At 40.2% G+C, this 26,486-nt stretch overlaps 1 protein-coding gene across 3 annotated transcripts in view; it reads left to right on the top strand.

The window, feature by feature from the left end:
• Positions 1 to 26,486, top strand: part of LOC106090509 (cleavage and polyadenylation specificity factor 73) — a 216,436-nt gene that overhangs the window by 23,151 nt on the left and 166,799 nt on the right. The window contains exon 1 of one of the 3 annotated variants that reach the window (XM_059363975.1): positions 17,821 to 18,028. The exons of 1 other annotated variant lie outside the window; for it this stretch is intronic. In XM_059363975.1, the coding sequence (XP_059219958.1) occupies positions 18,008 to 18,028 (21 nt within the window). In that variant the 5' untranslated portion in view covers positions 17,821 to 18,007. Of the gene's footprint in view, positions 1 to 17,820; positions 18,029 to 26,486 lie in introns of those variants that run through there. One more of the 3 variants, XM_013256727.2, reaches the window with a different exon arrangement.

A 26,486-nucleotide genomic window follows, 5' to 3' on the forward strand; every position in this document is an offset into this window, starting at 1 on the left:
AATCGTTTGTACATATGCTACTGAAGCTATGAACTTCCGTATTGTTTGTCTCGGACCCTACATGCTTGGCATAATTCTCGCCAGTTTTGTGCGGTACCTAGAGATTTGTCGGTAACCGATTTGAAATGCGGCCCAAATGATAATTTGCTGTCCATTTTTACAACTAGGTATTTAAGGCTCTTATTTATTTTAACTCATGCCCATCCACAGATTGTTTTGGGTATAAATATTATCTCCTTCTCGTCAGCCAGCGCCAGTTTCCTTGAAACAAGTCATCTTGAGATCCTTGCCAAGCTTTCATTGCGACAATTTCAATTAGTTGTGTGGAAGGTTAGTCTACGACGAGGGCTACGTCGTCTGCATATCCGACTAGTGACAAATTCCGACCAGTGACAAATAACAGGCAAATTCCCAAAATTAACCCTTGTGGAACGCCTGCCGTGACTTCGTATTCCTTGAGATAACTATCAATAATATTTCTCCATTCACCTTTTTTTCGCATACAATCAGGCTCAGAGCACTTGCCTCCCTATAGTTTCTTATGGTTTTGTGAATATTTTAAACTTCGCTAACAATAGAATTCATTGCGCTTAGCTGCTTTTCAAGTTCAACGAAAGCATACCCTTCCTGCATTTCTTCTATCATTGCGACAATTTCAATTAGTTGTGTGGAAGATTAGCCTACGACGAGGGCTACGTCGTCTGCATATCCGACTAGTGCCATATGGCAAATTCCTGTTCAGTAGATCGTCATACATCAGGTTCCATAGAAAGGGACCCAAAATTGACCCTTGTGGGACGCCTGCCGTGACGTCGTATTTCTAGACACCTGTGTCCGTATCGTACAATAGGATTCTGTTCTCGAGATAACTATCAATCATTTTGAACAGGTACCCTGACATGTTTCGTCGCCTTATGACTTATTTCATTCCAGTCAGCAGAGTTGAACGAGTATCCACGACTTCCCGTATTGCGTCAATTGTTAATTTTCTTTTGATGAATCCAAACTGCATCCTCGAATAACCTCCGTTTATGTTAATTTCATTACCTCATTATCTCCAGAGTCGTTGTCCTTCTTCTACGTGTTTCCAAAAAGCAGTGGCGATGGAATGGCCGGTGCCTTGGGAGAAGTTCTCCTCAATGCTCCACTCGGTCCGAAAAGGTTACGCACCGATATATTCCCCTCAATTTCTCCGATTATTTTATTATTAGTCTTGTCCATGCTTCACTGGATCCCAACTTAGGGCGTTATATATGTTCGATGTGCAGTTACGTATTTGTGGTCCCATGGTTGTCTATGCAAGCAGAGAGACCATGTGAGGATTGAGACAGAATCCTTAAGAGATTTTGTGTTCAGAGCCCGTCCCGTATTAATCAGGACAAAATCAACTGAACCTACATCACCAACTTAATAGCGACGAAACTAAGAGCGTTCTCCAAGTCTCCCCAAGTTTTAATAGAACGGGGGCAGTTGTAGCATTAGCCCAGAAGCCATTTCCAGTAGATTTCACGCCACATTACTCAGATTCAGTATGGTATAATTAGGATCTAACTGGTCACGATCCTAATGCCAGCCAGGCGTGTCAAACATATATCGCAGCTGCCCCTTCTGGGGTCGGACGCAGACTAGCAAGCCGCCCACTTTGTGTCAGACACTGCTGGATTAATTGGCAGGATCACATCTCCCGCGGGTATATGTCTAGTAACGTTGCAGCTTATGACTGTGTTGTTGTTGTTGTTGTTGTAGCAGACCCAGGAACTTCGCGACTAAGATGGGGTGCGTCCACAGGGATCTGGGTCTGAGTCGAGTGGGTCTGGCCGGGCAGTTAAACAGGTGACGTGTATCGTGCGGTCCCTGGTTACAATCGGGACATACATCTTGCACGTCGGCATCAATCCTAGCTCTGGATGCCGATGGGAGCAGTGGCTCGCTCTCAACTTCAAGGTTCATCTCTGGTATCCGATCGGAAACCTCTTCCCTTCCTTCCGGGTTTCCTATCGTCGCCTAGAAGGGATAGTCGTGCAGAATGTGTGTAGAAATTTATCCCAATCCACAATTATTTTGTTTAGCCGAGGGACCACTTCTGCCGTATTTACGCCAAGGCTGAAACTAATATAACGATGATCAAAGAAGCAGTGATAATCCAACAATCGCATATCCTTCCGCTTATATCTTCTAATACAAAGGTCACATCTAGTACGTCCTGGAGATTTATCGAGAGAAACCGGACCATAGTCAGGATTCAGAACTCCATAGTCAGGATAGCCGCGTCTTCTGAGTCCGCCAAGAGTTCATCCTCAAAAGATTCGTTCGATCTTTTCATAATGAGTTTCCTTACGCATCCAGGGGCAGTTGAGAAAGCAGTGGAATCCCTTTTCCTCTAAACTTGCGATGTGGACGATTCCTCCATAGAATGTACCTGTTGAGTTCCGTCCTTCCCCGCTGGCGCACACCTTTAGCCCAATCCAACTGGATGAATCACCCACACAGGGTTCGTCGTGTCCCTTCTCGACGCCTACTCTTTCGATCGTGGCAGGGTGATTTTCAGCCGCCTGCAATCCTCCAGACGTTAGAGATGTGGTCGATAGTTCCTCAGACAAGTGTCCAGCAACAACTGCTGAGTCGTCTTCTGATTCCCCAATCCCACTACTTCTACACACCTTTGACTTTATTAATAAAAGGAAGATCTCGATTATCCGGTTTCCTAACCGGTTACCCTTGTTAATCGGTATGGTGTGCTTTTGGTTTTGGACCGCTATTTGTCGCTGCTGCTCATAAAGTCATGTTTACCTTTCTTTTGAACATACACGTTTATACAAACTCTTGCTTGTTGTTGTTGTAGCCACATTTTCATGAGGAGGTGGCGATCCTCGTCAAGTTCCTGTAGGTGAGCAAGCTCGTTCAGGTCCAAAGGACCGATCGCCGCGGGAACAGGGTGGTCATAAGTTATTTATAGGCGTCAAAAACTAGCCTTGTCATATCGAGCATCATAGACACTCAGTATTTGTGCAAGAGCCGGTGCCGCCTGACTCTCAGCTCGATACCGTCGATTGTCCGTTTCTTTATTTGAAATGGCTGAAAATGTTGAAAGTTGAAACTACACACCGTCTGGCCAACATAAAGGTCGTAGTTTTGTGTGAAGCATTTTGGCCGACATTATTAAATCTACGGTCCAGGTTGTGCATCATCCACCATCGACATGTGGACGGCCAATTATGTTTAGCGAAATTTTTTAGGCGTGACATTCCATTATCAAAAAGACGAAAAGATAATTAATTTGTAATTAGGCATGAATACAATGGATATCGAGTGGTCCACCAGCGTAAATATTCTAAAGAAGTTTATATGCATTGTTCATGAATTTGGTGTCCCAAATATCGAAAAAGTAAAAACTAGTTGATTTAATGCAATTAAATGTCTAATGCTAGAATTAAGCCATAAAACCAAATAAATTAAAGGTTTTTTTGTTTTCTAATCTGTAATAATTTATTAAAGTGAGTGGCAATTTATGTAGCTTGATTTCAATCGGACTTGTTCATTTTCACTTTGAACAAATCAAATCAAATACAATAAGCGGAATGCAATGGCGGACAATTTTCACTGTAGTGTTTCGAATATTGAGGCCCCTTTCGCCTCGCTGACTAAAAGAAAGATATTATCCATCGTTGCGAAAATCTTTAATCATGCTGGATGGTTACCCCCTATTATAGTTGTGGCTAAAGTTCTACTACAGCAACGATGGATCGATGGTACTGACTGGGATGAAGAAGTCAAACCTCACTCCATTGAAATTGAATCTATTAAGATTCTCCGCTAGATTTACTATTCTCCTGGAAAACGAATTCAAATTCATGGGGTTTTTGATGCTTCTAAGAAAACATACTATGCCTGCATCTATATTTGCACTATATCCTTTAAGGATACTAGAACGTCCAATTGACTGGCTTCGAAAAGCATAGTAGCACCGCTTAAAACTGTAAGCTTACCCAGACTCGAATTATGCGGCGCTATATTACTGTCAAAAGCTATTAAAATCTGTCTGTCGAAATATGAACATTTCCGTCATTGACATTTATCTTTGGTCTGACTCAACAATTACTTTGGCGTGGTTGGACAAACGACCATTTCATTGGAAGACATTTGTCGCTAATAAGATTTCCGAAATATTAAGCAATGTTGGTACCGCAACTTGGAGACACGTTCCAACAAATGACTCGTGGATGCTCTGCTTCGGAACCCAAAAATAACTCTCTGGTGGAATGTCCCAAAATTGTTATTACAATCTTCCGAATTCTGGCCAAATTCATGTATATTTAAAGAACCTGATCTTGAACGAAAAGTCTCCACCTTTAACACTGAAACACAAATGGATCGTTTTTCATCATTCAATCGTGCTTTACGCGAGTCATTTGTTTCGTATATCGTTTTATAAATAAATGCAGAAAACAAATAATTGCCGAAACTGAAATGTTTGTCACTACATTAAATCTTATACAGTTGGTTCCGCGAATATGAAGTGCTTGAGAATAACTTACCCATTAGTTCAAAAAGTCGATTTCTAACTTGGAACCTCATTCTTGATGAACACAAACTGTTACGAGTTCATGGTCCTTTAGCCAATTCTGATATTAGCTACAATGAACTGCATCCAATAATATTGCCAGAGGAATCACGTTTCTGCAAACTGTTTATAGAATATACTCACAAATCAGTTTATGTTAAGTCCAATTCGACAGGAATTTTACATAATCCGCTTAAAAAGAGCAATTAAGAATTGTTTAAGAAAATGTACTTGTGCAATATACAAGCAGTATATTCTCACTCATATAATGTCGTCACTGCCACCTGAACGATGTAATTTTGCGTTACCATTTACACACACTGGTACAGATTTTGCGGGACCATTTGAGTTGAAGACTTCAAGACTCAGAAAAGCGAAACTGCAAAAAGGGAACGCTGCTGTGTTCGTGTGTTTGTCAACCCGAGCTTTCATTTGGAGGCCTGCTCCGAACTTACAACTGAAGCTTTCCAATCCACCTTCAGCCGATTTGCTGGGCGAGGAGGATATCCTAGAAAGATTTTTTTCTGATAACGATAACGATTTTTTCTTTAAAGAGCATGAAAACTCATTTACGAGAGGTTGCTGCAAATGTCAAATTTTCGGCTATACTTGTTAGAATAGAGAGTATTCTGAACTCTCGACCACTCTCACCTATAAGCGAGCACCCAACCGACTTTATTCCATTGACCCCTTGCCATCTACTGAGGGGAACTGCTTAAATCGCTGACCCCGAAGACTATACTGATAATTTGACTCTGATAAATCGATGGCAAAGATTGCAGGCTTTACAGATTCTATTTGCAAAGCGATGGAAGAAGGAGTACATTTGTGAGCTCCACCGAAGATACAAATGGAAGTCTGTCCAACAAAATCTGAAAACTGATGACTTCGTTGTAGTAAAAGAGTATAATCTTCCTTCCAATGAATGGTTACTTACTTTAACTTACTGGCTACTTACTTACTTTACTGGCTATGACAGAATATTTGTTCCACTAGCCGAACGTAAAATAGCTTTCTAAGCGCCTCGATCTTCTGCGCTCATTCTAAAATCTCTGACACCAAGTTTCGAGGTGTCTCCCACAACTTGATCTTCCCATCGGGCTTTTGGTCTCCCCGGTTTGCGTGTACCACCGTGTTTACCTTCAAAAGATTTCTTTGCTGGAGCTTCTTCATCTATTCTGACAACATGACCTAGCCAACGCAGCCGTTGTATTTTGATGCGTGTAACTATGCTATCGTCGTCATACAGCTCGTGGTTCATACGTCGCCTATATTCTCCATTAACACAAACTGGTCCATATATTTTACGACGAATCTTTCTCTCAATTACTCCAAGCACTGCCTCATCTGCTTTCACAAGTACCCATGCTTCAGAACCATATAACAGCACGGGTAGTATCAGTGTCTTATAAAGAGTAGTCTTCGTCTGTCGAGAGGTGTTAATGAATGGTTACTATGTGTGGTTAAATGTCTTGAAAGGCTCTGAATCTAATCTTCGCGTAGCTGAAATAAGAACCCAAAATGGGCTCTTGACTCGCCCTTCAGTCAAACTCTGTATTCTTCCTTTGCCTAATATTAGTATTCTCCACATCCGTTCACAACTTAAATTTTATGTTTACAGCCCTACAATTAGTTTTTCAAAATGCCGCATTTACCATCAAAGGCACGCACTGAAAAATTGCCTTAAATTTAACAAAATGGATGTCCAAGAGCGCCCGAAGGCAGTCAAAGATAAAGGTTTTTATTTTAAATGACTTTGCTCGGTCGAAACTCGTAATACATATGGACAATCATAAGAAGAAAGTTAGCCAGCGTAACAAAAACAACTCTTCACGCCATAGCAACCATCCAAATCCAGCAAGTTCCCAAAACGCATCTTCTGGACGCCGTTCCACTTCTAGTTCACGGAGAACGTCTAATACAGGACATCACCACTCACCGAAACCATCTGTGCACGAGAGATTGCCAACAGTGGAAAACACATGTCTTCCCACCTACGGCTTTGGCACGTGCTCTGACCACAAACGGTCCTGAAAAAATTCAGCTGATGCTAAACTCCGGTGAAATACAAACGGTCATACTACGTTCAATGGTTCAGCGGCTACACCTTCAGACTACACGAAAAGATCACATTGACTTTTGCATTGTCACGCTGCAGTCCTATCATGATCCTTCAGTTAAAATACAGATAAAAGGAATTGTCAAATCCCAATTCGACATACCTCTTCCCAAAGATACTTCTGAGAATAAATCGTAATCTATATACGATCATATAACCACGTAAGCTGACCCACATTTCTTCAAGCCGTCGAACATTGATGTTGTAATTGGAAATTATCAATTGTCTAAAATACTTATGGCTGGCATGATCCAAACCTCCTCGTCTATGCCCATAGCCCAAAGTACCATCTTCGGCTGAACTCCGTTTCACAAATGACTGAACTTTAGAAATTAAGATACTAATTAGTTGAAATATTTTATGAAATAATTTCTTAGATACTATTAATCTAACAAAGCGGTCCCTTTAACCCTTTCTCTATCACATAGAGAAAGCTTTTAGTCAATTGAAGTTTCAGTATGTCTGCCTGACGCTTTGTATTTCAAACTTACTAAGCTGCTGTCTTCCACAATAAAACTCAAAAACTGTCACACTGAACACCAAATTCTGCCTTTTTTCCATTCCTGTTTCATTTCACTGTTTTACATATCTGGGAGCCTTATTTTAAAATACAGTCCATTCCAACTTCGAGAATTTAGCCCGCAATTGTACAATCTGTGTACTCTTTTCAGCAGGCCGCAAAGTTGCTTGCTCTTTGTTAAAGTATCGTTAATAATAGGAGCTGTGTTAATCGTTTGTACATATGCTACTGAAGCTATGAACTTCCGTATTGTTTGTCTCGGACCCTACATGCTTGGCATAATTCTCGCCAGTTTTGTGCGGTACCTAGAGATTTGTCGGTAACCGATTTGAAATGCGGCCCAAATGATAATTTGCTGTCCATTTTTACAACTAGGTATTTAAGGCTCTTATTTATTTTAACTCATGCCCATCCACAGATTGTTTTGGGTATAAATATTATCTCCTTCTCGTCAGCCAGCGCCAGTTTCCTTGAAACAAGTCATCTTGAGATCCTTGCCAAGCTTTCATTGCGACAATTTCAATTAGTTGTGTGGAAGGTTAGTCTACGACGAGGGCTACGTCGTCTGCATATCCGACTAGTGACAAATTCCGACCAGTGACAAATAACAGGCAAATTCCCAAAATTAACCCTTGTGGAACGCCTGCCGTGACTTCGTATTCCTTGAGATAACTATCAATAATATTTCTCCATTCACCTTTTTTTCGCATACAATCAGGCTCAGAGCACTTGCCTCCCTATAGTTTCTTATGGTTTTGTGAATATTTTAAACTTCGCTAACAATAGAATTCATTGCGCTTAGCTGCTTTTCAAGTTCAACGAAAGCATACCCTTCCTGCATTTCTTCTATCATTGCGACAATTTCAATTAGTTGTGTGGAAGATTAGCCTACGACGAGGGCTACGTCGTCTGCATATCCGACTAGTGCCATATGGCAAATTCCTGTTCAGTAGATCGTCATACATCAGGTTCCATAGAAAGGGACCCAAAATTGACCCTTGTGGGACGCCTGCCGTGACGTCGTATTTCTAGACACCTGTGTCCGTATCGTACAATAGGATTCTGTTCTCGAGATAACTATCAATCATTTTGAACAGGTACCCTGACATGTTTCGTCGCCTTATGACTTATTTCATTCCAGTCAGCAGAGTTGAACGAGTATCCACGACTTCCCGTATTGCGTCAATTGTTAATTTTCTTTTGATGAATCCAAACTGCATCCTCGAATAACCTCCGTTTATGTTAATTTCATTACCTCATTATCTCCAGAGTCGTTGTCCTTCTTCTACGTGTTTCCAAAAAGCAGTGGCGATGGAATGGCCGGTGCCTTGGGAGAAGTTCTCCTCAATGCTCCACTCGGTCCGAAAAGGTTACGCACCGATATATTCCCCTCAATTTCTCCGATTATTTTATTATTAGTCTTGTCCATGCTTCACTGGATCCCAACTTAGGGCGTTATATATGTTCGATGTGCAGTTACGTATTTGTGGTCCCATGGTTGTCTATGCAAGCAGAGAGACCATGTGAGGATTGAGACAGAATCCTTAAGAGATTTTGTGTTCAGAGCCCGTCCCGTATTAATCAGGACAAAATCAACTGAACCTACATCACCAACTTAATAGCGACGAAACTAAGAGCGTTCTCCAAGTCTCCCCAAGTTTTAATAGAACGGGGGCAGTTGTAGCATTAGCCCAGAAGCCATTTCCAGTAGATTTCACGCCACATTACTCAGATTCAGTATGGTATAATTAGGATCTAACTGGTCACGATCCTAATGCCAGCCAGGCGTGTCAAACATATATCGCAGCTGCCCCTTCTGGGGTCGGACGCAGACTAGCAAGCCGCCCACTTTGTGTCAGACACTGCTGGATTAATTGGCAGGATCACATCTCCCGCGGGTATATGTCTAGTAACGTTGCAGCTTATGACTGTGTTGTTGTTGTTGTTGTTGTAGCAGTTTATTGTGTACTATCTTTCGTCTGCTTGAATCTTTTGAGTGTCAAGACCCAGGAACTTCGCGACTAAGATGGGGTGCGTCCACAGGGATCTGGGTCTGAGTCGAGTGGGTCTGGCCGGGCAGTTAAACAGGTGACGTGTATCGTGCGGTCCCTGGTTACAATCGGGACATACATCTTGCACGTCGGCATCAATCCTAGCTCTGTGGGAATTGAGGCGGCTGCATCTGCCGGAACGCAATTGAGCCAGAACCACTCTGGTTTGCCGAGGGAGGTCGATTTCTTCGGGTGCAATGGGCGGCGGTCGTTCTCCAAGGACTACATTCACCCGGTAGCCAATTAACGCGCCTGCTACCGTGTCTGCATGAATGTTGTTCAGACCCGCTTGATATGCCGCTTGATCTAGAGGTTCTCTCTTGTAGCGCTGGACCTCACGCTCTAGATCGTGTAGATCTACCTTAAGGCTTCTGGGCGGTGGGTATCTATCCACAAGATGATGATTTGGATGATTTCTGCGATAACAGCCCAAAAGGTATTGCTTAGACAGCATGTAGTTATGTCTTTGCACTGGTCGGATCTTTGTCTCCTGATGGAGGTGGTGGTCCACATGAGAACTGAGGAGACAGCCCGTCGCAGTTCGGAGGGCGGCATTCTGACAGATCTGAATATTATTCACAGACCGGCCAATTGGTGGCGGATATCTTCAGATTTCTTGCAGCGAAATATGAGGCAAGCTCGTTGAGGTAGACGTTCAACCTATCGCAGATGTCATCAATGGGTGGGGGGCCTGATGCCATGATCGTACAATCGTCCGCATATGATACGATCTCTATGCCGTCTGGAGGAGGTGGGATGGAGGATAGGTAGAGGTTAAACAGAGCCGGAGATATCACCCCACCTTGGGGAACTCCCTGTTTCACTCTACGGTGTTTTGACTTCTTATCCCTAAATTCCGCAAATGACTGGCGGCCACACAGATAATTCGCGACCCAACGTTTCAGGCCTGGCTGGAGGGACGTGTTGGCGATGTCCTTAAATAATTTGGCATGGCTGACCGTGTCGAATGCCTTCGATAGGTCCAGTGCCACGAGGACCGTCCTATCACATGGCCTGGGTTGATTGAAGTCACGGCAAATGTGTGTGGTGATGGCATGCAAAGCTGTTGTTGTGCTGTGCAGTCTCCGAAATCCGTGTTGATGCTCGGCGAATGGAAATTCTCCTACGAGGCTCGGGAGGAGTAATGCCTCAAGCGTCTTAGCCACTGGTGAGAGAAGGGAGATCGGTCTGTACGACTCCCCCAAACTCGGGTCTTTACCAGGCTTCAGTAGCGCGATCACTCTGCCCATTTTCCAGACATCGGGAGTGTTCAATGACAGGTTAAGGACAGTGGTAAGGTACTCAACTCCCGGTAAATCCAGATTCTTCAGCATCAATGTAGAGATTCCGTCGGGGCCCCACGCCTTGGAAGATTTGGCGCCACGGATGACATTCGTAACTTCGCCCACGGTAAATTGTGATGGCTGTTCATCGGCTCGGAGACCACGAATACGGCGAATGGCTCTCCTCCTTGCCCTGTCTCTCTCGGGATGCACAATAAATTGACGGTTGAACAACCTGGCGCATCTCTTCGGATCAGTCACGGTTATCTCGCCAAAAGTGACTGAGGTCCTGTCGTCCCGTGTACCGGGGTTCGAGAGAGACTTAACAGTGGCCCACAGTTTGCCTGCACCGGTGCCTATGTTACATTGCTCCAAGTGTTCCAGCCACGTTCGTTGACTACTCTGTTTATTTCCAGATTCAGCTCGCTGATTCTGGGGTTAGCGGGGTCAATAGCACGAATCCCATCACGCTCGTCTGCGAGTACCACTGCTTGCGCCGGGAAATTGGGTCGCATTTGCGGTATTCGACCGGCTGGTATAAAGCGAGCGGCTGCTGCCTTGATGATGTCTCGGAATTTCCTCTCGGCCACAAGCACATCAGAGGGGGGTGGCAGATCACTGAAGCGGCGATTGGTATACTCTCTGCAGCCAGTCCAATCGGCCTTCTTATAATTGATGAAAGTCCGGCGCTCAGAGGTTATGAAGTCGGGTGGTCGATCGATGGTGAAAATTATGGGGAGGTGGTCTGACCCCAAAGAGATGACGGCTTGCCTGGAGACGTCACTCAGTAGATCAGGGGATGCAATTGAGATGTCTGGCGAGCTGCTGCACCTCCTCGTAATCCTAGTGGGGGCATCCTCATTCACCGTGCAAAACGTGGAGCTATCTATCTGCTCTGCCAAAGCTATGCCACACTGGTCGTTACCTAGGGGAGAATGCCATGACGTGTGATGTGCATTAAAATCCCCCAGAACCAGACAATTATGGCCAGATAGCAACCCACTTATGTCGGGGCTGTAGGCCTGGCCATTAATCGGGACACAGCTACCAACCGGCGGTATATACACGTTGTATATCTCTATCTCGGCAGTACCAGACCTGACTGCTACCCCCATACATTCAATGTATGGGTCACTAGCGTCAAGCGCAGGCGAGATAGGTCTATACTGCACGGAATGGTGTATAACGAAGGTCAATCCCCCACCTCCATTCCTTGAGCGATCCTTACGTAGCACATTGTAGCCGTGACAACTGTGCAAGCTGCAGGTGTTAGTCAGCTTTGTCTCCTGGATCGCTGCGACCGATATGCTCTTCCGACTCATAAAATCTACAATCTCATCAATCTTGCCACGCAGTCCGTTGCAGTTTAACTGCAAGAACGATACACTTCCCGGCACTGGCCTGGCAATAGTAGGACTAGGGTGCTGTCGTTGCATAAATTGCCGTACGGGAGAGGTCGGGGGGTCACATAGTCCGACGACGAGGACGCCGAAGGCGACGACGGCAACGCTTGTGACCCACTGCTGGCTATGTTCGCACAGCACCTAGCGACATAGCCAGTATGACTATACTCCCATAGCGAAGTTAGGCCAGAGCAAGAACGGAAATGTACCCACTCCAAGCACCGGTTACACCTCACCGACACTGACCGATGATGAAGGCGGTTCTGGCAAACGGAACAGAACCAGGGTGCGGGGTTCTTTTCAATCCCGGCACGGACCAGAAGCGTACGGAGAAGGCACTCCGGGATGTGCCTCTCCCATGACGAAAAAAGACGAACACGTACACTGACTGTGTTAATCGTGATGTACTATGCTTAAAACCGAAGCATTATTTCATTTTTCTTCCTCTGCTGTATTATTAATAAAAAAAACTACCGCCGTCAAAGAGCTCAATCAGTTGTAATTAAAGATTTTTGATTGTATACACAAAAGTAATATAGATTTGAAAAAGGTTTATTTGACAGTTCTATAAAGGAAATCTGTCAAATAAACCTGCTTCAAATCTATTTTTCTTGTGAATACCAGTGCTAATGTCCAAATCACTACAGTTGAATAAAGGTGTACCGCGGGGTTCGATTCTGGTACCACTGCTTTTTTTGATGTATATAAATGACTTTCCATACCGGCTCGCATAAGTCAAAGATATTGAAAGATTAATGAAGATTTGGGCATTATTTCCAACTTGGTTGATGCAAACAGCCTTAATATAAACCTTAAAAAAAAAACAATCTCTCTCTTAATTGCAAATCGCTGACAGAATATAATTACCAATGACCGAATGTTTATTGGCAACTAAAACATTCTTGAAAAATCTAGAAATCTAATCATCATCTAACAACGACTACTGAAAAAATATGTGGCACGCCAAGAATACTGTACCAAACGCAGTCATTTACGCCCAAACACATTCGTCTGTTTTTGGCTGTTTTTGTGATTTTAAAAGCAGGAGAATACCGGAAACGGCACACAATGCCATTTCAAGATATGTACATTGTCTACATCGCTTACTAGTATCACATTCTTTTAAGAAATCTTTATTGAACTATTTTATACGAGTGGTTTCACTTACTCAATTTATTCTATAGATTTTCCCACTCAATCCTTTATAATGTTTAAACTAAAACTTGTAACATAAATATCGATTTCGTTAATATCTCGCATGCTTTAATTATAAAACCGTTGTTATCTTGTTGTATGTGAATACAAAATAAATAAATATTTGCTAAAATATAGAAAAAAGGTAAATCAACATTTTTTAACTAAGATCAGTTTATCCAAAGGCTTGATTCCGAGAAAGAAGCCCACGTTTAAGAATGTCTCCAAACGAGAATATTTTCGAATTTCTCATGTAATACGAATTTAAAGAAATGGGCAACAGAATAATGAAAACTGTAATAGTAATAGGTTCAAAATAAATTAAAACCTAACTAAATACCATGATGATCCAACTGAATGTGGTCACGCAGGGACTACTCATACCCTGATGAAAATAAGAAAATATTTTTATTGGCCACAAAAGACATGTGAAAAAGTGTAGGAAATGTCAGCTAGCGAAGAAGACTACATACACAAAAACACCAATGACTGTTACTCAGCCACCGTCAGGTGCTTTTGGCACTGTTTTATTAACACTATAGGATCTTTGTCAAACTCTGAAAACTGAATAGTCGAAAATTTTATACTACACTACGGTCCTACAAAGACGTTCATAACAGAATAATAGACAGATTATAAAAATGCTTTAATGACGGTCATCTGTAAATACCTCAAAATCCGTCGACCTTAATGACTGTGACGCTTGGTTAAAATATTGGCACAATACAACACTATCAACAGTACATTAATACTTTCCTTTTGGGTTAGTAGTAGTAGTAATTCTTCCTTTATTTTAAATAACAGTATACATGTTCTTCAATTACAATTTTTCGGATTAAAGTATCGAGTTATTCAAATGAAAGAATGAATACGGCCATGACAATATTGTCGTCTGCCGAGGCAAAAATTATAAAAAAAAATTGAATTTTAACATATTGTTTTTGAGTTTGTTAGAAAAGTACATACAAAATTATTGGTATTCATTCATGATATATGATCTGTATTTCATTGCTGTTCTCAGATATCTTATTAGATTCTCCCAGTCAGCACTTCGGTGGCCATTTAGTATGTCAATAATTTGGTATAGTGGTAGATAGTCTATTCCAAAGACTTGCCGTCTTATTTCGGCTAATATTGGACACTTTCCCAGAAAATGTTGAATTGTTTCCCTTTCTTGGAGGTTGCAGAGTGTGCATAGAGTTTGTTCTTCACTCGCTGAATAGTTATTGGCGTTCAGAAAGAGCATATCAGCTCTGGCTTTCATTATCCATCGCATGTTCTTTTGATCGTATTTCTCATTCAAGTATAGTCTAGATTTTTGTACATCCTTGTATTGCTTTGCATTGCACTTTCTATTTTCTTCTGTTTATTTACCCAGCTTAGTGTTTCCAGTAGTCTGGAGCATGTATAATACCACATAAAATTGCTAGTACTAACCTCTAGATTTGCTTCTCCATGATGAGATAGAAGATCATTAACAGATTTTGCCCAGAATATTTTCTTTTCCAGGACTATTTTACTCAAGAAGTTTGGTAGTCTATCTATGTTATATTCAAACAGCGATCGATAGATGTATTGCAGGTGCAGTTGTAGCGTATATTTGTGTCCGTCATCAACATTCGTTTCGAGATCAATTACATAGTTAGGTGTATTTTCCGGTAGTTTTAGGATACGTTTCAGAAAGAATCGTTGGAATTTGTCTGCTTCTTCGAAGTGCGCAAATCCCCAAACTTGTGCTGCATATGCTTCGATAGATCTGCAAACTGCAAGATAGATTTTCCATTTCATCTGTAAACTAATTTTGTCTTGTTTTAGAAAATGCTTCCATGTGGAATTGACTGCATTTTTCGCTTGGGATATTCTATTTATTATATGGCTTTTGAAAGTTAGTTTTGGCGTAATAATTGCTCCCAAATAAGCATACTCAGCAACAATGTCCAATTCATGGCCTTTGTAGTACCACTTTTCTTGGGTTGACAATCTTCCCCCGTTCCTAAAGACCATAATTTTCGATTTGCTCCATTGACTTCCATGTTCCACATGTTACAATATTCCTCCAGTTTATGGATCATACTTTGTAAAATTTGTATCTCTTCAGCCATGATGACAATGTCATCCGCATACATAAGGATTCGGATATTTCTCTCCTGTATGTCAATGCCGCCTTCCAGGTATTCGTGGAGGTCATTAATATATAGAGCGAATAGCAATGGCGAAAGAAGACATCCTTGCTTAACGCCTGATGTGGTATCGAAGTATGTAGAGAGTTCATGACCATTCCAAACTGCTGATTTCGTACTTTCGTACAAGGTTTCTATCATTCTGACAAACTTAAATGAGATACCCATTGAAAATAGCTTGTATATAAGAGATTTCCGAGATACATTATCAAAATCGGCTCTAAAATCTACAAAAAATGCATATAGCTTTTTCTTTTCGGCCAGCTTAATAGCTGCAATAGACGCGAGGTTATAAATATTGTCTGCTGTTGAGTATTGTCTTCTAAACCCAGCTTGGTATTCCACCATTATTCCGTTTTCTTCAACCCAGTGTGCTAGTCTTTGGTTTAAGATTCCCATAAATATTTTTGCTGCAGTATTCATAAAGGATATTGCTCTATAATTGGCTGCTCGTTGAAATCTCCTTTTTTATAGATTGGAAAGATGATAGTCTTAACCATTAATTCTTCTACACTGCCCGCTCTGTATGCATTCGAATATACTCTAGAAAGAGCTAATAAAAATTCATCCGTAGCATGGATGTAAAATTCGTAGGGTACTCTGTCCTCTCCTGGTGCTTTATTGAGCTTAACTTTGGATAGCATGGATTTGATTTCCTCTAGCGTTATATCTCCATCTAGTAGACTATCCTGAATCATACTTGGAGCATATTGGATATCTAGTGAAATTTGTTTGGGATTCAATAAGTTCATAAAATAATTCTTAAATGTGTTAGCGGTTATTGCGTTGCCCACTTTAAATTCCTGTCTATTTATTTCCTTTGCCAATTTCCACCATTCCTTCCCGTTATTGATATTATTTATCCTTTGATGTAGTTGTTCAAAATAACTTAGTTTTGCTGCTTGGCATACTTCCCTATAAGCTTTTTTATGCCGCATATATGTTACCCGGTGCTGTTCATTTTGACTGTTTCTAAATTTATTTAAAGACATAAAAACTTTTTTTCGCGCCCAGTAACATTTTGTATCGAACCATTTATTATGTGGGCTAAATTGTGGAGTATTTACACACTCTGTAGATGAAATAATAATATCAGTAAGTTGTTTTATTTCAGTGTATTGGTTTTGATGAGCTAGATTCTTGCTGAGTTCTCTTTGATATTTATCCTTATTCGACTCTTTCCATGAGATTTTCGGCAATAGGCTGAGTTTATTATTTATGGATCTATTATTCTCTAATTTTAATTCCAAAATTATGGGTAAGTGGTCTGACCAAATTTGTTCATCTACTTGGAAAGATTGAACTAGATGTAAAAGCTCTTGGGATATCGCACAAATGTCATTTACTGAGGACCCAACTGTACTAATGAATGTGCAATGCCCTTCTTTATCGCCTTCTGTCTGCCCATTTAATATCGTGAGGTTGAAATCGTTACAGAAATCCAGATATTTTCTTCCCTTTCCATTCACTTCTTTATCCATAGATTTTCGTTCTTTATAACCGGCTGCAAAAACTTCCTCGTGTATTGGTGAGATAGCTTGTTGTAGCTCGCCTATCCTCACATTTACGTCTCCCAAAAGTATTAGATTATCAATTTCGAAATCGTACATACTCCTTTTTAGTACGGAGAATTCATTTTCCCAATCAGCACTTCTGATATATAATGGTACAATCGTCATTTTCTGATACCCGCACGATACGATAATACTCAGCACCGAGTTCCTTGTTTGGAAATCGTACCGGATATTCCTTTGGTTAACATTTTTATTAATAGCCAACATAACTCCACCCGATGCTCTTCCAAAATTATTAATTTTCTTTGCAAGATATTTCGAAACCAGGCAGGTATTTGTGAAATCTGGGAGCTTTATCTTCAAGAGTATGTGTTTCCACTAGTATTAAAATATCAAAACTCGTTATATATCTGAAAAAATTTGGGTACAAGAATTTATTTTTGAATCCATTTATGTTATATGACATAATTTTTAATTTGTTTATCTTATCTATATTCACTTTAGGGCGTAGTGAGATGTGAGGATTTAAAAGTTTTTTGAGTTTATTTTTTCCAAAATAGCATCAAATGTTTCCTTTTCAATTTCTTCGCCGTATAGTTCCTATTTTTCTTCCAAAAGATTGTTCATAGTTAATTTCATTATATTCATTAACTCTTCCACGTCCATATTACCTACTGGTTGTTTGCCATTTTTCCAAAATCAGGTGATGTTTCAGCTAGCTTTCGTTTTGTTTGCTGGGTAGTAGGAGTAACTGACATATTTTAAATTTATGTGTATATAAATTGGTGTTGGCAACACCGCGCTGACATAGATTAATACGCAAACCGTAGGTCCGGTATACAAATTATTGTATTTGAGTGGCAACACTAGGTATGTCTGACAGTTTAGAAAAGAGAATTGTTTTGTTTTGGTTTGTTCTGTTTACCTTTTGTATGTGTTGAATCGGGTAACATTGAGTGTTTTACGAGTTTCCAGTGAAAAATAATTTTAATTATCCAGTTTGTAGTTTTTTGAATCCAAAATATTAAGTGAAGAAAAGCCTGCACACTCTGCTCTCCATCCGCCAATCTTCCACGGGACACGACCCCTGTCCACCGAATATTTCAGCGCCCCAAGTTGCTCAGAAACGAAGATAAGTATCAAAATAGGGGAGCCACGGAGAAAAGCGTGTATGTACTTCCAATGTTTTCTGTTAAATTTTGGGTTAGTATTTGGGAAAAACCCCTAGACGATTAATGAATTTAGGAAATAGAGATTGAGTTACAAGACCAAAGGGTTTAAGCATAGGTTACATATAGCATACAAACGTGCAAAACTAATGATAGAAAGTTATAATTTAGAACAAAAAATTTAATATATATGTACCAGTAATATAAAAAAAACATATATACATATGTATGTGTTATATACGTATGTGTTTTTCAAATACAAACTATAGCCGGTACAAACGTTTTAAAGTTTCGCAGGGCCTTGCTGGATCAACGTAAATTTGGGGTATGATTCGTACCCTACTAAAGGGTGATTTTTTAGCTATTATCTTTTTGGCAACACTGGTTTAAAATGTCAAACATCTTCAGTTTGGACTATAATTTTACAATGAATAGTCTTACAAACGAACAACGCTTGCAAATTTTTGAATCTTATCAAAACGAGTGCTCTGTTAAGAAAGTTCATCGCGCGTGTAGCTGTGTTCAGCGACGAAGCTCATTTTTGGCTTAATGGGTACGTAAATAAGCAGATTTGTCGGTTTTGGAGTGAAGATCAGCCATAAGGATTGCAAGAGCTACCAACGCATCCAAAAAGGTCACTGTTTGGTGCGGTTGGGTGGCATCATTGGACCGTACAACTTCAAAGATGATACGAATCTTAACATAACTGAACGTCTAAAATGCAAGAGCTTGACTTCCATGACAACAAGACGGTGCCACATGCACGCCTAACAATGGACTTATTGAGAGGCGAGTTCGGTGAACATTTTATTTCACGTTCGGGACCGGTCAATTGGCCGCCTAGATCGTGCGATTTAACGCCTGGAAAGAGTATGCCAAAATTGGACTAAGCGGATAGACCATTTCAGGCGCAGTCACGGCTAACATTTGCATGAAATAATCTTCAAACATTATATTATTTGGACTTACTATCACTTAAAAAAAAGATTTCAGGCATTTTTCTGAATTTTTTGTTTTTTTTTAAACTTTCCTACAGCTCTTAAAATATCACCCTTTATAAAAGCGGGACAACAATTTGCAAATGTCGCCCCAATTGCATTTAAAAAAGGGGAAGCAGATCAAACACACATTTCCAATCAGTCAAACGAAATTTGATTATATGATGGCAATCAGCTGTTTTATGAGTGAAGTTAGGCACAGTTTATCTTAATATTTGCTCTCAAGATTATGCTTAATATTTACAGTACGCCACTATTTTTTGTTTAAGTTGCTGCATTCTACACATTTTTGCCGTCTCTAGAGACAAAACCACTACAAACGAAAACTTCACTCGGTGGTGGAGTTACATTTTTTGGACAAACGAACACAAAATTTCGATTTCAGTGCAACATATCGAAAAAATGTCTACACTTTTTCGGACAGTCGAAATCATCATTAATTTGATTCCAATATTGTTCCGATTGGCCTTCATGTCCAATTCGAACATGAGGTTCGTGCATTACTATGCTATTTAGTGCCAAAATTTTGATACCAAAACGCATATTCTATTCCCAAAAACCTTTCCTTTTAGCTCCATTGCGTTCCTATTGGTCTACTTTACTGTTTGCGGAAAGGAGTGGCACTCCTGTGCTCTACTTCCGAAAACCTTTGAGTCCCACATTGTCCCAATCCGTCTCCATGCCCTTTTGAAGGGTTTCTAAAGTGGTTTAATAGGTGAGGTGACCACTCTGAGATTAAAATTCTACTCCCAATTGCCATTCAAATTCGTATTCTTCTCCCAATAACCTTTCATTCGAGCCTCATCGGTTGAAATGGTTTATGGTTCATGTTTATCCCTGCTGTGACTTATAAATGATATTCTGACACGGTGGCGTTATCCGGTAGCTCGACGGTATTGGGGTATGGATACTTCTCACCACAAGTCACAACGAACCAAAAACATAAAATTTCTCGTGTCATAAGAAAAATAAAAAAAGGATACATAAAGAAAACCAAAAAAAAAAAAAAAAAAACATAGATACGTATGCATACGCACACAAGGTCCACTGTCCAATGTCACGTCCGTCATTTGAGCCCCACCCCATCTACGACTCTGCAAGCCTGTAGCCTATGTATATTCTCATGGCTCCTGATTCCGAAAATATACCCATTTCTGTTCGAATATGTCTGTCCGATTACTGTCTATCGTCCATGTCGTCTGTCCGGTCTCTCACTCGTAATTCCTTCACACCCATTTCCAACATGCAACACCCTACCTCAGCAAAACTCAGTTCACACCATCATTCCAATTAAGTTCTCAGAAGACAAAAAGATAATATTATTCAAATTCATTATAATTTTATTTAAAAATTTAGTTCACATTTTAAAATTTTTAAAGTTTGGTTTTAATTTTTTTTTTTTTTTTTTTTTTTTTTTTTTACCTGTATTTCTTTATATATATCTTACAACTACTGAATTTCTTAAAGCTAATATATGTACATACCTATATATTTACAAAAAGAATTTAAAAATATAAAAAAAACTATATAATTCTAGTCTCGATTTTTGTTGTGGTTTCTATTTTGCTTAAGGTTTCTGCCTTCCACTTTGATCCATCCTTCTTACGTTATATTTGAAATTTTGTATCTCTACTTCTTATTTCTGTTTTTTTTTTTTTTCAAAAATGTCTTGTTTGTTTTGATTATTCTTATTTATTTACATTCTTTATACTAGTTAATTCTTTTATCTTTTTGCTTTCAACTAGTTTCTAAACTGTTATACTTTTTTTGTCTTGCTTTTTCTTCTTGTTCTTTGTTTTTATTTTTGTTTCAGATCGTTCACTTATTTAAATGCTTTTAGAATAGTTATCTCTTCTTCTTCTTTAGTTGTTACATTTTATTTTGAACTGCTTCGTTACAACATATTTTTTTTTTTTTTTTATTTTCGTATTTTTGTTTTTTTTTTTGTTTACAAGCTGTGCTTGATCTCTTTTATTTTTGTCACAGACAGTTGGCTCTCTTTAGACATTATCTTCTCTTAGTTCAATCATTACTATCTTTGTCTTGTTGCCTTTTTTTTTTGTTATATTAAGTTTTCTGGGGTTATTGGCAAAAAAGTAATAGAATACATGGTAGCACGTTGGTTTCTTTTTTTTGGTTATGACATAACCCATCAAATTATGTGCCTTCCATGGCATTCCTTTTGCAAGTCTAGGTTAAGGTGTCTAAGTAAACTTTTTATGTTCTTTGATTTCTTAAAACTCTTTTCTCGGTAATATTGTAATCAATTTTTCTTTTTATATTTTCTTTTCTAAAACTATGTCACTTTACAGATATGTTTTTCATATAGTTTTCATATTTTTTTGTATGGATATACTTTCTATGACATTTTTTTTTTTTTTTTTTTTATTTTGCTTTATATCTTGTCAAATTTTGCTGTTAATTTCTTTTTTTTTATCCAATTGCAATTTTTCTTTTTTTTTTTTTATAACATCACAAAACTAAAACCAAACTCGCCAAACACAAGACTTAAACATGGGCGGAAATTACCCTTCTCTCCTCATTTTTTGTCTTTTTTTTCTGAGAACGGAATGTGGTGATGAAAACACAAATTGAAGAAACTTCAAATCAAAAATTTAGATTAATAACATAGTTGCATGTTTCAATAGATCGTTATAAAAAAAATTTAAAGTTATTGTGAATAGAAAAATAAATTAATATTTTCAATCATATCTACACACAACAGGCTCGCAGCCGTCGATGCCTTAAAGGCATGGAACGAGTGCGAAAATGCTTTGATTGAATCTGAAAGTTTAAACTTTTACAATTTTAGTGAAATAAAAGAAGACATATATCGTGAAAACAAATTTTTTTTTTTTTTTTTTTTTTTTTTGCCCCAAAGCCTTGGTTGTCTCATTCCGGCAGCCAAATATTTGGAATATTGCTATATTTAAATCCAAATAATTCCCGCAAATTCGTAAAGTTATAAGATTCAACCTAACACTCTGAGTCAAAATTACACTTGGAAGAAAGTCGGTAGATAATAATGGAATATTAATTAAAATAGTTGGAGAAAAAAAAATTGTCTTTTCCTCAGAAAACTAGAAAATTGCCCAACTGAGTTTAAAAATATTCGAATAGAAAAAGGGGTTTGAAGTAACCAAAGACATTTCCTAGCGGTTGTGCTACAAGGGTTTTATTAACCAAATATTGCTCTCCGAGGTATCCTACACAAATGTGTGGCCTCGACCCACGTAACAAAGCTAGTCGGGGAAAACTATACTACAAATAGGTCCTTTCCGTGATAAACTCCTTTACTTTTGCCATCTAAGCTTCCGACCTCGTAAAGAGAATTTCCCAGTACTTTTAAAATAATGCCCTTAATATTCATAGGTGCCAGCTTTGGGTTATAATGGTTTACTTTGCTACTCAGTTTGAAATTCCGTCTATATATGAGCTGGCCTTCTTTAAACTTGACTTCCCTAGCCCTGACATTATATGTCTTTGCTGCACGGTCATGAGCTAGCTTGAGATTATGAAAAATTTTATCCCTTATAAGGTGTTGTCTGTCTGAAAGGTTCTCTAATACTAAATCAAGGTCTTTTATAGAATCTATGTTTCTAATAACATCGTATGCGGATGCATGTTGAACCATACCCAGTCCAAAGACAGCATAGTATGGTGAAACACCAATAGAACTATGGGTAGCACATCTTAGCGCAAACTCAATGTTACCAATGTGTCTGTCCCAATCTCGTTGATCGGAGCCTACATGAGATCTGATCATTTGCAATACTGATCTATTGACCCGCTCGGCGGCGTTAGATTGGGGAGCATAGAGGGCAGTTCTTATGTGCTTTGTTCCGTACTTCGCAAGGAATTCTTGGAATATTACAGCAACAAACTGGCGTCCGTTGTCCGAGTGCACAAACTCTGGGACGCCAAAGGTCAGGAATATCCGTTTCTCAAGGAATTTGATGACGTTCGCAGCAGTAGCAGTACGCATGGGTTCCAACGACACAAACTTCGAAAAGTGGTCCAGACAAACGAAAAGAAATACATTTCCGTCTTTAGTCCTGGGGTATGGCCCCATAAAATCGATATACAATCGTTGGAAAGGCCTTTCGGTCACATTTTGTCTCCCCATAAATGGCTTTCCAAAGGAGTTTCCGGTCTTACTGGCACAGCAGACGTCACAATTTTTAACAGCATCCTTGACGTCACATACCATTCTGGGCCAATAATATTTTTCCCTCAATCTCGCCAAAGTCTTGTGGATGCCTCCGTGTCCGGCTGATGGTGATTCATGAGACGCTTTTACCAAATCATCCTGCAAAGGCTTGGGCACCCATAATTTCCAGGAATTCTCCTCGTCCAATGGATCACCTGTAGCAAATTTTGTTCGTCTATAGACAAATTTGTCTGAGACACATAAATCTGGTATCGCCCCTTTGCACTCCTTAACCTTAGTCCTCAAAGCATCATATTCCTCAGAGTTAAAATGTGTGCTAGTAAGGTCCAAATCCAGGAAACGACTCCCTCTGACAACCGCCTCCATAAATGCTCGCGAGAGTGTGTCAGGCACGACATTAAGCGACCCCTTGCGGTGTTCTATCCGAAACTCGAAGGCCTGCAATTTCAAGCTCCACCTTGCAAGTCTTCCCGTCAACTCTTTCTGGCTCATCAGCCATTTGAGGCTGGAGTGATCCGTGATGATGGTGAAGGGTAACCCCTCCACGTAGGGACGAAACTTCTTCACGCTGAGCACCGCTGCGTAACATTCCAGCTCAGTCACGCTATAGTTCCTTTGGGCCTTATTGAGCTTAGCGGACATGTACGCTATAGGGTGCTCATTTCCATCATCATCCAACTGAAAAAGAACCCCTCCGACCCCATGAGTTGACGCATCACACTGGATGAAAAATGGGCGCTTGAAATCCGGGTTAGATAGCAAGGGAGCCGAAGTCAAACTTCTCTTGAGGCTCTGAAAGGAAGATAGGGCCTCATCGCCAATTCGAAAGCACTTAACATTGTCCTTGGTCAGGCAATCGTGGAGAGGGGCTGCGATGGTTGCATAATCCTGGATGAATCGTCGGTACCAACCGCACATCCCTAGAAACCGACGTAGTTGTCTTGGACTCTTAGGTACAGGGAAATCCCTAATAGCCTCTACTTTGGATTCATCCGTTCTTATGCAGCCATCACCCACAATGAAGCCCAAGTAACGGACCTCCCTGAAGCAAAATTTGCTTTTCTCCACATTAATGGTGAGTCCGGCCTTGTCCAGGCAGTGTGCCACCTTCCCAAGCAGCTCAATATGTTCCACGAAGCTGGCAGAAACCACTAAAAGGTCGTCGAGGTAGACAAAGACATTGTTACGGAGTACGGCGGGAATGGCCTTGTCCATAAGTCTGCACATTCTCTGGGCGGCATTACAGAGTCCAAACGGCATAACCGTAAACTGGTATAATGGCCGCCCAGGAACCGTAAATGCCGTTTTCTCCCTCGACTTCTCTTCAAGCGGGATCTGCCAAAACGCGTCCTTGAGGTCGATGGCAGATATGAAGCTTGTGTCCTGTAATCGGCTCAGAATACCTTCAATATGGGGCAAAGGATACGCGTCCTTAATCGTCCTTGCGTTCACCTTACGCGCGTCGAGGCACAAGCGATTCTTCTCACCCTTCCTTACCAACGTAACCGGCGAACTCCAACTGCTGTTGCTGATCTCGATTACGCCCAAGCTCAACATACGATCCAGTTCTTTGTACAACAACTCCTGTATTACAGGTGACACTGGGTAATGACGTTGTTTAATGGGGATGTCCTCATCAAACACGTCTATCCGATGTTCTTCAAGACAAGTCTTACCCAGTCCAAGAACCGCAAATGACGGAAATTTCGCCTTAGCCCTCTCAAGCTGAACTTGCTGCTCCATTGAAAGACTATGTTGTCTACTCTCTGTTTCGCCTTGTTCGTCAGGTATAATCTCTGATATCATGGTGCTTCCTATTAAACTTTCGCCTACTATCGGCAGATGGAAAATACGCCAAAAATCGATTCCAAAGTAACACTCCTGCTCCAAATTTGGTACGACAAGAAAGTCTATATCCTTTGATGCTCCTTTCCATGACACTGGTAACGTCACTATGCCGAGGACTTGAACACTACTACCATTGGCCGTTCTTACTACTTGGTCCTTAATTTTCACAATTTCCTTATCAACATCTCGTAAAAATTCCATTGCATTTTTACCTAAACAGCAAGCTCCTGCACCCGAATCCAAAAGAGCGGTTATTTCCTTACCAGCTACTGTAGTCTTTGCAAAAATTCGGTTGTCACCTCCGGTAGTCAAGATGGTTTCGATCACCATCCGTTTAGCTTTCTTAATCATTAATGTCCTTAACCTAAGTTTTTCAATTTTCTTATAGTTCCGACTTCTTTTCCTTATATCTTCTAAAAAAATTCTTTTCCTTGCATTTTCATATTCAACAATTCTTTGGTGCAAAGATTTCAATTCAACTTTCTTAACTTCATGTTTACTACTAGAATTCTCGCCCACTTCCCTTTTCAAAATTTTAACTACAACTCCTCCGGGGTCTCCGTGGGTTGACAAAGGTACCCCGTCACCTCTGCCACATTTACGTTTACCGCACTGGGCCTATACTCTAAAAAAGAATCGCCTTTGCCACAAACAAAACATTCCATATCATGAAATGTGGACTTACATACGTCCTCCTGTCTACAAGATTCAAGGTTCTTACGAAAAAAATCTGCTGGCATGCCACAAGTGTAGCATAGGTTTAAATGAAAATGTGACATACAGAACACTTTCTGATTATTTCGCCCTAAAGTGGTGTTATCTGCCGGGGAATTTATGTTTGACGTGGGTAAACTAGAGTCTAGCCTCTCTTTTGGAACTTTACGCATATTATCCTGTTGGTAACGAGCCTTAGAAAAATTATCATTTCTATTTTGATAACCAGCACCCTTACTGTTCATGCCTATGGCATCCAGGTTTACCTCCTCGCCACTATTTTCAACAGCTATCTCATTTATGGGCTTATTTCTACTCCTCATATCCTTCAGAAGTTTTTCGGCTCTTTTACATTCCCTTTTGAGGTCTGCCAAACAATCTATCGATGAAGAGAATATCAAAGAAGCAACATTGTGTCTTAAGTTCCCCCTTACAATATGAACAAGCTCCTCTTCTGGCATCTTTTTTCGCAATCGAAATGTCAAATCATGTATTTCGGCATAAAACTCTTCGAATGTTTGACCAGGTTGTTGCTTACAATCCATTATCTCACGTATTATTTCATAATCAGAATCAGCCGATTTGAAATGAGCCTTCAGTTCCCGCTTAAGAGCAAAATAATTAAAATCAATATCATCGGCATGGTCTTCCAATACCTGCCAATACCATTTAGATGCATTACCAGACACGAGACAGTGAAAATTACTAAAGAGCTGATTATGTGTGATGTTATGCTGTTCTCTCAGCTTTTCTATTCGGAA

This window comes from Stomoxys calcitrans, chromosome 2, assembly GCF_963082655.1.
Source record: "Stomoxys calcitrans chromosome 2, idStoCalc2.1, whole genome shotgun sequence".
NCBI classification, from domain to species: Eukaryota; Metazoa; Arthropoda; class Insecta; order Diptera; family Muscidae; genus Stomoxys; species Stomoxys calcitrans.